Source organism: Chinchilla lanigera, unplaced genomic scaffold (assembly GCF_000276665.1).
Source record: "Chinchilla lanigera isolate Chin_1 unplaced genomic scaffold, ChiLan1.0 scaffold00094, whole genome shotgun sequence".
Taxonomy (NCBI): Eukaryota; Metazoa; Chordata; class Mammalia; order Rodentia; family Chinchillidae; genus Chinchilla; species Chinchilla lanigera.
This window is the reverse complement of record NW_004955495.1, coordinates 7,266,815-7,278,641: the sequence shown is the minus strand read 5'-3', so window position 1 is coordinate 7,278,641 and position 11,827 is coordinate 7,266,815. Positions and strand designations below refer to the sequence as shown.

Genomic DNA, 11,827 nt, shown 5'->3' with positions numbered 1-11,827 from the left:
GTCACCAAGGAGAGGGGTGGAGTGATGAAGAGAAGGGTATCTTCAAGGTCGGAGAGTCTCTCCTGTGGACTGGTGACTTGCAATGCAGAAGCAAGGCAACCTGCTGGCCAGGTGACATGCCTGAACCCCGCAGTGAGGAGTGGGGTTTGAGATACCCTGAGCTGCACACAGCACCCTGGTCTGACAGAAATCCTGGAGGAAACTTTGGCTTTTCAAGTCTTCCAGTCAGGTCAGCAAAATTCGACAGTGATCCCAGGCCAGACCCAGTGGAGGTGGGGAGGTGACACAGGATGGTGTTGAGATCATGACAGATTCAGAGTTAAGGTGTAGAGTGAAGTATTGGATCAATGCTAAGTTTACTGAAATCAGTAAGTGTCCCAATGTTGGGTGGAGGGATATTCCTATTTGAAAATTCCCACTGGAGTGTTTAAAGACCCACAGTGTATACAACTTGCTCTCAACATGGTTCAGAAAAAAATATATTCTGTAACTACAAAACAGAGGGAGAAACTAGATGTGGTAGCCCACACCTGTAATCCCAGCACGCAGGAAGTTGAGGCCAGGGAATTGCTGCAAGTTCAGAGCCAGCCTGGACCACATAGTGAGTCCCTGCCAAAAAACAAAACAAACAAACAAAAAGATACCGGGGCAAAAAGAGAGGTCGAAAGCCGGACATGGTGGTGCATACCTGTTATCCCAGCAGTTGGGAGGCTGAGGTGGGATAATCATTACAAGTATGAGGCCAGCAGCTAAACAGTGAGTTCAAGGCCAGCCCAAACTACGTTGCAAGACTCTGTCTCAAAAATCAATCAGAAAAGAGAATAATATAAAAGCAAGCAAGGTAAGATGTTAATAGCTGAATCTGGGAATGGGTATGTGGGTTTGGTTTTTTTTTTACTATAATTATTCTTGCAATTATTCTAAGCATGAAGTGATTTTCTAATAAAAAGTGAAAGAAAAAACCCAGCACACAGAGGTCAGTGAGTCTCAGGCTGAGCCCTGGAGCACATGGGTGAGCCAGAGACGGGTCAGTGCAGTGGGTCCAGGGCAGCAACATCATCTTTTGCAAGCACACTTGGAGGAGCAGATTTTGGAGCCCAGCTTGTGGGTCTGAACAGCACTGTGGCATTAGGTGCTCCCAGAAGCACTCCCTGGCTCCTGGGCAAGTGATGGCAAAGAGCTTCATCCCCGAGGCCCTTCGTTAGTATGAAGAGAGCCACTTAACCAAGGCCAAACCTCCGTCAGAGAGGCTGCCTGTGTCTAACAGTGGGTGACCAGCCACCTATGACCAGTGAGGGACGAGCTGGAAGCCTCAGAGAGCTTTAGCATCTCGGGAGGTGCTGCTTTCTTTCCTCTGGGGTCCTACTCCTCTTGCTCCCTGACAGGGGCTGACCCCGTCCCTAAATCTTCCTGCATGTAATCTATCTCCTAAAGTCTGTTAGTCTGTTTCCTGGGTCCTAACCTTTGACATAAAGTGTAAGGCAGATTTTAAAAGGAAACAAAAAGCCAGGTGTGGTGGTGCACACCTGTAACTCCAGCACTTGGGAGGCTGAGGCAGAAAGATCGCCAAGAGTTGAGGCCAGCCTTCACCCTGTCTCAGTAAAACAAAACAGAAAGCAACCAAAAGAAGCAGCTTGGTCCATTTGCACTACTATCATAAAATACCGCAGACTGAAGTAGCAGAATTGTTCCAGCTACTGGGGGATGATGAAGCAGGAGGATTATTTAAGCTCAGGAGTTCAAGACCAGCTTTGGCATCTTAGTAAGCCCATCAAAAAAAAAAATTTTTTTTTTTTGTAACACAAACTGGGTAGCTAATAAAGAATGATATTTATTCCTCACAGTTCTGGAAACTAGAAGTTTAATATCAAGGTATCAGCAGCATTGGACTTGGTGAGTCCCAATCACAGCTTCCAAGATGGTGCCTCACTGTTGAGGGAGAAATGCTGCTTCCTCCCTGCTGGAGAGGACAGACGACAGGAGAACACCCTCGAGCCCTTTCAGGCGGGTGCTGATCTCAGGAGGGCTTGTGACTGAGTCGACTTCCCAAAGCCACATCTCTCTGTATTGTCATACCAGGGGCTAAATAAATTCTGGAAGGGACACCGTCCTCAAGTCACAGCAGAGAGCAATATGGACTGAAAGTGTGGCATAAATGTGCTGAGGAATTGGGAGGAAATGCTTGTTCCATCAAGAGACAGGTATAGGCTAAACTCAGAAGGCTTTGCCAGCTGTGATGGCACACACTCATCCTCCCAGCTGTCTTGGGTACTTTCTCTCATTGCTGAGACAAAATACCTGACACCCAAAATGAAGGAAGGAAAGGCTTATTTAGCTCACAATCTGAGGAGGTTTCAGTCCATACTCAGCTGGCTCCAAGGCAGAGTGGCACAGGGCAGAGGGCAACAGTTCATGGCAGCAGAAGATAGCAAAAGCAACAAGAGCAAAAGGGAGGAGTGGTAGCAAGCAGCCTCTTTCTCTCCCTTACACATGCAAACTACCCACCCCATGGGCAGGTGTAGCACTCAAGCCCATAATCCCAGCCTTGGACTATGGATCAATCAAAAATCTAGAAACCCACCCCATGACTGCATGAGGATCTGGGGGGACATCCAGACACAAACCATAACACTAGTTCTCCAAAGGCTGAGGCAGGAGAATTGCCTCAAGTTTGAGGCTAGCCTGAGCTACATTGCAAGACTTTGTGTCAAAAAGGAAAACAGGAAGAAAGAAAGGAAGGTCACAGGGCAAACTCAACTGTGTGCTGCACACAGAGCAGACCTGGCTCCAGCTCTGCCCCCGGGGGTCCTCTCCCACTGCAGTCCTATCCAGCACCTGTGTCCGCTGGGGGCAATTTTCATCACTGTCCACCGCCACTGGCCACAGTGTCTGGGCCTTGTTACCCCCTGGACAGGAGAGCCTCGCCACCAGGAAATGGTTGCATGCCCCCAGAGGGCAACAGGGCGTAGCTCTGTCCTGCAGAATGACCAGCTGTGGGCAAGGCTGCCCCGGGGAGAAATCCTGGCCGGGCTGAGCACGGGGTCCAGGGGTTCCCTGGCCTGGATTCACCACGTATTGTTTCTGTACTTTTTTTCTGAGATTTGGATGGTTTGTATTTTTACTCTAGTATTTTAATTCTATTCCTTCAGACCAACACAGTCCAATAGGAGTGTGATGAGATTTAAATTCTTTCAGTAACCAGATTCCTTTGTTTGTTTGTTTTAATGCAGGGTCTCACTACGTGGCCCAGGCTCGCCTTGAACTCACATGATCTCCCTGCCTCAGCCTCCTGAGTGGTGGAAATACAGGCATGCACCACCACATAAAGCAGTAACCGGATTTAAAAAGGAGAAACAAATAAAATTAATTTTAATAATGTATCTTAACAAGCCTATCTTTAGACTTTTATCTTTCCAATATGCTTTATAAATATAAATTTGTATGTGTGTGTGTGTCTTTTTGAGACAGGGTCTCGCTATGCAGTTCAGGTTGGCCCTGAGCTCACTTTGCAGCCCAGGCTGGTCTCAAACTCACAACAATCCTCCTGCCTCAGCCTCCCGAGTGCTGGGATTATAGCTGTGGACCACCATGCCTGGCATGAGACCCTGATTTTTTTTTTTTTAATTTCAAAGAGAGCAGTAAAAAAAAAAAAAAAAAAAACAAAATACAAACAAAACGAAGAACATTAAAAATGATACAATGTTTCAAACCAAATGATAGAAATTAACGGTGGTTGTTATATTACATATTGTTATCTTCAATGAAGTTGCTCAGATTACCAGATGTAAGAAAGCAAGATTGATCAAACCATTAAAGAGAATAAGAAAATAGTAATTTAAGAAAACATTAGAGACAATACAGAGTTTCGCTAGACAAGATGGTCGTGTTATAGGCAGCTGAGTTAGATAGAAATATTACAGGCAGTCAGGGCCAGGCCCTCGAAGGAGCCAACATGAAAGAGAATAGCCGGGTATGGTGGCGCACGCCTGTAATCCCAATGCTTGGGAGGCTGAGGCAGGAGGATCCTTGTGCGTTCGAGACCAGCCTGGGCTACAAAGTGAGCTCAAGTCCAACCTGAACTGCAAAGCGAGACCCTGTCTCAAAAAGACAAAAAAAGAAAGAAAGAAAGAGAAGACACATATTTGCTGTGGGCCAGACCTCAAGACAAAAGATTAGACAAATACACCCACATACCTCCCTAGGTGTGAACATCAGGGATTGATATTCTAAATAGGTAGCAATCACCTTCAAGAGTCCTTGACCCAACCCCTTACAGGAAATGCCCCTGTTCTGTATTCATGCCCGTTTGCTATGTGACTCGTTTCCCTGTTTGATCCCGATTTAATCAATTTTACCTGAACAATTCTTATTGGCTGACCATAGTTTTGTCAATTTTTTCCTTGGGCCTGCCTCACCTCATGGTTTTGCTCTATAAAGTCCCTAGAAAAGACAGAGTCTTGGGTAACCCACTCGGGCCCCTCTTCTGTCCCTCTCTTGGACAGAAGATTTCTTTTCTTTCCATCAACAAAGATATTCTGCTCTTAACCTCCGTTGTTCCTAAAATTCACTCTTCGATTTTAGAGAACACAGACGTCCCAGATATCATTCAGGTTGGGAGTTTTTATTTTCCTGTAACAGTAGGAATTCACCAGTGGTTGTTATACTGCATATTGTTGTCTTCATATCAGTTACTCAGATTACCAGATATAAGCATGCAAAATTGGTCAAAATATAAACAAAAATTTAAGTATTAACTTTTCCTTTCAATAAACCACTAGACGGGGCTGGGGATTTAGCTCAGTGGCACAGCACTTGCCTGGCAAGAGCAAGTTCGATTCCTGGTACCGGAAGAAAAACAAAACAAAAACAAAAAGCAAAACAAAAAACAAACCACCAGACATCAGCAGTACAGTTATCTCAGCTATCTATCTATATATATATATTTTTTTTTTTTTTGCCTTAATTCTTTCTTTTTCTTCTTTCCATCATGCCAGTTGTTCCTTCCTTTGAGCAATGTCTTTCCCTTTCATATTATTTTTTTCTTTTTTTTTTGTCTTTTTGAGACAGGGTCTCGCTATGGCGTTCAGACTGGCCTTGAGCTCACTTTGTAGCCCAGGCTGGTCTCGAACTCACAATCTTTCTGCCTCAGCCTCCTGAGTGCTGGGATTACAGGCGTGTGCCACAACGCCCGGCTCCCTTTCATATTATCTATGGTACATTTTGGGCTTTATTTACTCTTTCAGGTTCTTACACTGGGGAAACAAAATGATATTTACACATGTAGGTCCAATTCATTTCACTTAAAACAAACAAAAAACAAAACACAACAAAACAAAAAGTCAATTTATTTCACTTATGAGTATGGTCTCTAGTTGCATCCATTTACCTATAAAAGCCTTGAGTTTATCTTTTTTATAGCTAAATAATACTCCATTGTATAAAAATACCATCTTTTTTGTCCATTCCTCAGCTGATGGGCATTTGGGTTGTTTCCAAGATTTAGCTATGACAAATTGTGCTGCTATAAACACAGGTGCACATATATCGCTGTGGTATGATATTTTTAATTCTTCTGGAAAAATACGCAGAAGGGGAATAGCTGGGTTAAGTGGGACTTCTAATCCTAGTTTTATTTTATTTTATTTTTTTATGGTTTCTTTTTTTTTTCTTTGTACCAGGAATCGAACTCAGGACCTTGCACTTGCCAGACAGGAGCTTATGCCACTGAGCTATATCCCTGGCTCTTCTAGTCCTAGTGCTGTGAGGAGTCTCTAAACTGATTTCCACAGTGGTTTCACCAATCTACACTCCCACCAGCAGTGGAGAAGGGTTCCTTTCTCCCCACAGCCTCTCCAGCATTTGTCATTGGTTGGTTTCTTGATGATAGATAGCCATTCTTTCTGGGGTGAGATGGAATCTCAGTGCTGTTTTAATTTGCATCTCTTGAATGACTAATGATGTTGAATATTTTTTCATATATTTATTTGCCACTAGTATTTCTTCATCCAAGAAGTGCGTATTCATCTCAGATGCCCATTTTTGGATTGGGTCTTTGAATTTTGGGGGCCTGATTCTTTTTACTTCGATATGTTCTAGATAGAAGTCCTTTGTCTGAGGGGCAATTGGCTAAAAATTTTTTCCCAATTCTTGGGTTTTCTTTTTCCTCTGTTGGTGACTTCTTCTGATGTGCAAAAACTTTTCAATAAGAGGAGATCCCAGTTGTTGATTCTTTGAAGTATTTCCCATGCAGTTTGGTTATTGTTCAGGAACTCTTTGCCTACCCCTGTGGAGACCCTGGTTTAAACCACCCCCCAGAGGTCATTTAAACCTTCTCAACCTTTTGTTTACCTTCTCAGTTGAGCCAGGTTATGGCCTTCTAGCGCTGGGTCTAGCAGGCAAGAGACATAAATCTAGCAGAGGAATGTTGCCGTGGGGCTGTCTTAGGTGACTTCAGCTAAGACTTAGCCACCAAGTCCTAGAAGTTGCAGTCTTCTTACCAATGATTTCATCTCCTACCTGTCTGATTTCTTCTATCTTACTTCACTAACGCATATTTTTCATCACCTTCCCCTCCCGCCTTGTCCTTCCCCTCATCTCCTGATCTCCTTCCATTTGAGAAAGATTATCTCTCTCATTTCCTACTGTCTAGCCTTTATTGTACTCTTTATTTATACTTTGGATTTCTTATATAAAAGAAACCATGCTATATGTAAGCATGTGTGTCTGATTTACTTCATTTCACATTACAGTCTCAAAGCATATCCACTTTACTACAAATGATTCAAGTTTACCCTCCTTTTTTTTTTTCTTTTGGTTTTTTTCTGGTATCGGGAATCGAACTCACGACCTTGCGCTTGCCAGGCAGGCGCTACGCTGCTGAACTAAATCCCCAGCCCCCCAAGTTTACCCTTCTTTATGGCAAAGTAGCGCTTCGTTGTGTGTACTTACCGCGCCTTGTTTATCCATTCATCTGTTCATGGACATAGAGGCCTCTTCCAAGGTTTGTTATGAGCTGTGCTGCTATAAGCACGGGTAAGAATGTATCATTGTAATATGCTGTGTTTAAGTCTTTCAGGAAGTTAATTTAGGAGGGGAAGAAGCCTGGCGTGGTGGCGCACACCTGTAATCCCAGCACTCGGGAGGCTGAGGCAGGAGGATCATTGTCAGTTCGAGGCCAGCCTGAGCTACAAAGTGAGCTCAAAGCCAGCCTGAACTGCATAGCGGGACCCTGCCTCAAAAAGACAAAAAAAAAAAAAGGAGGAGAATAGCTGGGTCAGGTGGAATTTCTAGTTTTAGTTCTCAATCCCATTATTACAAAGAATATCAGCTTGTGTCCCCTTTGCCCCATCTTCCCTCTCCTGGATTACAGAATTCTAGTTAACATCACACTGTTTCCTTAGTCTTTACCATCAGAGTCTTAGATATATTTCCGCTTCTATTACTGCAACAATCACTTTTAAATAGCACTGTCTGTGTTATTTCACGTCCACCACTTACTTCTCCAACCCCTCAATTCCTGTTCATTACACCATTTCTTTTCATTAGTTCATGCCTGCAGTCTGTAATGTTTACCTTCCCCGTGTGGACTTGGTGGGTGCACACGCACATCTGAATTCCTGTTTCCATCCTTTCCCTCCCCGCTCTCTCCCTTCCTTTTTTTTTTTTTAGACAGGATTTTTCTATATAGTTCAGGCTGGCCTCAAACTCAGGGTGACCCTCCTGCCTCAGCCTCCTGAGTGTTAGGATTACAGATGTGTATCACCATGCCCAGCTATTCTCCCCTCCATCTCTTTTTCCCCTTCCCTTTTGAGAGACATCAACCTCCCCACTTTTTTTTTTTTCTTCTGGTACTGGGAATCAAACTCAGGGACTGTGCCCTTGAACTACATCCCTGGCCCTCTCCCTACTTTTTATTATCTATCCTTTAAATTGCTCTTTATTTTTCTAACATCAAGATTTATCTCTCTCTCTTTTTTTTTTCCCAGTACTAGGAATCGAACTCACAACCTTGCACTTGCCAGGCAGGCACTGTGCCGCTGAGCTCAATCCCCAGCCCCTAACATCAAGATTGATGGCTGGGCGTGGTGGCACGATCCTGTGATCCCAGCGCTTGGGAAGCTGAGGCAGGAGGATTGTTGCAAATTTGAGACCAGCTGGGGCTACAAGGCCAGCCTGAACTGCATAGCAAGACGCTGTCTCAAAAAGACAAAAAAGAAAAAAAAAAAATTTATGGCCTTTCCGCTCACAGCCATTCTCCTTGGACCTGATTTAATGCTGATCCTCAACTCAAATGGATCCAGTCTCTCCTCATCTGTTCTTCCCGTGATCTCTCAGTTTGCTTTCAGTGGGCTGGAAATAATCCTCATTCAGTTTCCTTGGGAAGTTTCCTTTGCTTCTTGAATGTCCAGGAACAGGCATCTGCCTTCTTTATCCACAGAGGACAGCTGGGCTGTGTGGCTCCCTCAGCAGACCGCCTGCCTCAGAGCAGAGCCGGGAGCCCCATGGAAGGCCGCGGCTTCGTGGGGAGCATCCTGGTCTCCTGTCTGGTACCCAAAGTGTTCTCTTCAGCGATGGCCTTAGTGCCACCCACTGGGTGTCATTGTCTTGGGACCTGGTGAACTTTTTCAATCTCTAGAATAAAGTCTTCTGTTTTCCAATTACTGTTGTTTTGGGTTTTTTTGAGACAGAACCCTTCACAAGAGCTCACTTCTGTGACTTCATCAGCTGGCAGGGCCCACCTGAGACTACCACCTCTGGGGGAAGGTTTCCTTTTTTCTTTTTTGGTATTTACTTATTTATTTATTTATCTATTTATTTATTTGGTTATTTTGAGACAGGATCTCACTATGTAGTCTGGGCTGGCCTTGAACTCATTATGTAGCCCAGGCTGGCCTCAGTGTCACAGTGATCCTCCTGCCTCAGCTTCCCAAGTACTGGGATTACAGGCGTGCACTACCACGCTTGGTGGAGAAGAGGATTTCAACTCATGCACTTGGGGGCCCCAGCTGGGGCCATGGCCTTTCCTAACCTCTTGGACCTCAGACTCCACTGTCCCTGCTCGCCAGTCACCATGAGAATCAAGGAATCTGCAGCCTGGTGGTGAGATTACTGGAGACACTGTCCTGAGTTTACGATGCCCTGGGGCTCCCGGGAGAGGAAGTTCTGAGGCAAAGCAGCCAAGTCTGACCTCAGAGGTGCTCGGCAGGACTGAAGACAGTGACCCCACAAATAAGAGGGCTGCACAGACCACAGGATGTGAAAATTCAACATTATTATTTTCAGCCTCAGCCTGCAGCCCCCCCTCACGCCCATCCCCGGCCTTGGAGCCCAGAGCAGACACGGAAACAGGCAGGGTGCACTTGGGCGTTTACTGGGAGAGAGCTAGCAGGCCAGGCACCTGGTCACACTTTCTTGGTAATGCTTTTGGGGGTGGCGAGCTCATATAGGCGCGGGGACGCCCGAGCCACCAGAGAGGCCGGGGAGATGTAGTAGGGGTTGTAGTCCTCGTTAAGGTCCTTGCGGACCTTGGGCTGAGCCAGGGAGATGATCCGCGGACTGGCCACAGCCTTCTTGGTGATGTCCAGCACCTCCCAGCGAGGACTGCGGTCAGGAACACACTTTTCTGACTGGGCCTTAGGCACTAGAGGGACAGGAAAGAGGAACGGCACTGAGCTCAGCTTTCTCAGTCATAGCTCCCAATTCAAATGGCCTGTCCATGGATGAAGGAAAAACACACGGCACGCTCTGTCTTCACACTAGAATACTACTCAGCCAGGAAAAGGAGTGAGGCTTTGACCCGGCCCTAATGTAGAGGGATGTTGAGGATGCCATGCTCAGTGAGAGACATCAGACACAGAAGGACACACAGCGTGGGCTCCATGGACAGGAAACGCCCAGGACAGGGACTCCAGAGACAGGAAGTGGACTCGTGGGTACCAGGGCCGGGAGGGGACAGGCGACTGCTCACAGGGATAGTATTACTTTTGGAGTGCAGAAATGATCTGGAATTAGACAGTGATGATGGTCGGCAACTTCACAAATATTAAAAGCCGCCCTCTTAAAGGGTAAAGTGTAAAGAAAGAATATTTCACTTGGCCACAATTCGCAGAGAGGACTCAGGCGCAGGCCAGGAGTGAGACAGGAGAGAAGGGCCCAATACTTCCTAAGAGGTCCTTTCTATTTTTCTGGGGCGGACCCCAAGCCAGGCAGTCAATCTGGCCATGCCAGGCACCCCATGGCCGCTCCAAGAAACACTGGCTCTGGCCGCAGCAGACTTCGAGCACAGACCCATCCCAGATGATAACACCCCAGGGCCTCGTCAGTCAGGTCCACGAGGGTCCCCTCCCCAGCCCACGACCATGCGTAAGCTGCCTTCCTCCTGTGTAAGCAGCCCCTTCCCACCTTACCCGGGCCCTCTGCGTGCTGTCGCCCCTGGTGCTCCATCCTAAGTAGTAACAAAGCCTCTTCCGGGTGGAATATTTTTCCTATTCATGATTTCTATCTCAGGCAGAGCACACTGAGCTGAGACCCTACAGGCTGCTAACACCAGAGGTTGCCAGCACCAAAAGCAGCCAGAAGCCGGCTGCTGAGATGCTGGCTGGCAGAAGGGAGGGACCAAGAGCAATGCTGAAGAGCCAGCGGCTGCCATCTTCGGCGGCTGGGAGAGTCCAGGGGCTGCCGGCAGTGGCTGCTCTGAGCGGAGAGCTGCTGGCCTCCCGAGCTCAGGCTGCTAACGCTAAAAGAGCTCCGCCTCGCCAGTTTGTGATTTCCGGACAAGCTGAGCAAGAACCCTCGGCCGACTGGTAGCATTCTCCCAGCCAGAACAAGGACCCTGCACTTTAGAGGACCCACAAGAAAAAGTGACTGTCACCTGCAGGCTCGAGAACCAGCCCATGGTCATGTGTGGCAGTGCACACTTGTAAGCCCTGCCCTCAGAGGCAGGAGGATCGCTATGGGTTCAAGGCCAGCCTGGGCTACAGAGTGAGACTCTGTCTCAAAAATACCCCAAAGAAAGAAAGAAAGAAAGAAAGACAGAAAAAAAGAAAAGAAAGAACGAGTCAGCCCAAGACAGATTCCACCCTGCACACAGCTAAGAATCCTCTCTGACAGGAGCAGGGGAACTCAGGTCCCCCCAGGACAGCCGGCCCGGAGGTCAGGGAGAGGAGGAACTTGGTCTTTCTGTGCCCTGCTTTCTCCCACTTCAGCCCACTGTGGGCAGGAGGCAGCAAGGGGGCATCTCCTGGTGTCCCCTCCTCCCATCCAGGGCATGACCCCCACACTCCCTTGACAACAGAACTGCATCTCCCTTTAGTCTGGGGGTTTGGGCCTGGAGTCTGAGGGCCTCCGTGGCTCCCCTCCCAGCCCCTCTGAGCTGGAGCCGCTCACAGATGAACAAAAGCCCCCTATTTCATCCTCATGGCAGACAAGTCTCAAGACATGTCCCCAAGCCTACAACTCAGCCAGTGTGTGGGTCACAGGCTGGAGCACCGCCTGGCACGCAGGGGCCCTGCTTCCATCCTGGAAAGTCTGGCCCCAGCTCTTTGTGGGTGACCCGCCCTCACCTCCACACTAACGTGCCGTGTGATTTCCCTGTGCCTCCCAAGACAGGTTCGTGTGTACGGACACAGGTAGGTGGTGTGTGACACTTAACAGACACCTGGGGCAGGAAAGAGCATGTGAGAAGTGGACAGAGGCCCGGCAACAAGTCTAACAGGCAGGACACAGCCTGGGAGGAAGTTGTTCTAACCAACCGCCTCCCACCAAGGGTGGCTCCAAATCATAAGCTGAAAATAAATAAATAAATAACAAATAAATAAATAAATAAAAT

General features: G+C 47.2%; 1 protein-coding gene across 4 annotated transcripts in view; it reads right to left on the bottom strand.

Annotated features, from left to right (window-relative positions):
* Positions 1-9,251: 9,251 nt before the first annotated feature.
* Positions 9,252-11,827, bottom strand: part of Theg (theg spermatid protein) — an 8,013-nt gene continuing 5,437 nt past the window's right edge. For all 4 annotated transcript variants that reach the window (XM_005406042.1, XM_005406043.1, XM_005406044.1 and 1 more), the window contains one exon: positions 9,252-9,640. In XM_005406042.1, the coding sequence (XP_005406099.1) occupies positions 9,402-9,640 (239 nt within the window). In that variant the 3' untranslated portion in view covers positions 9,252-9,401. The remainder of the gene's footprint in view (positions 9,641-11,827) is intronic.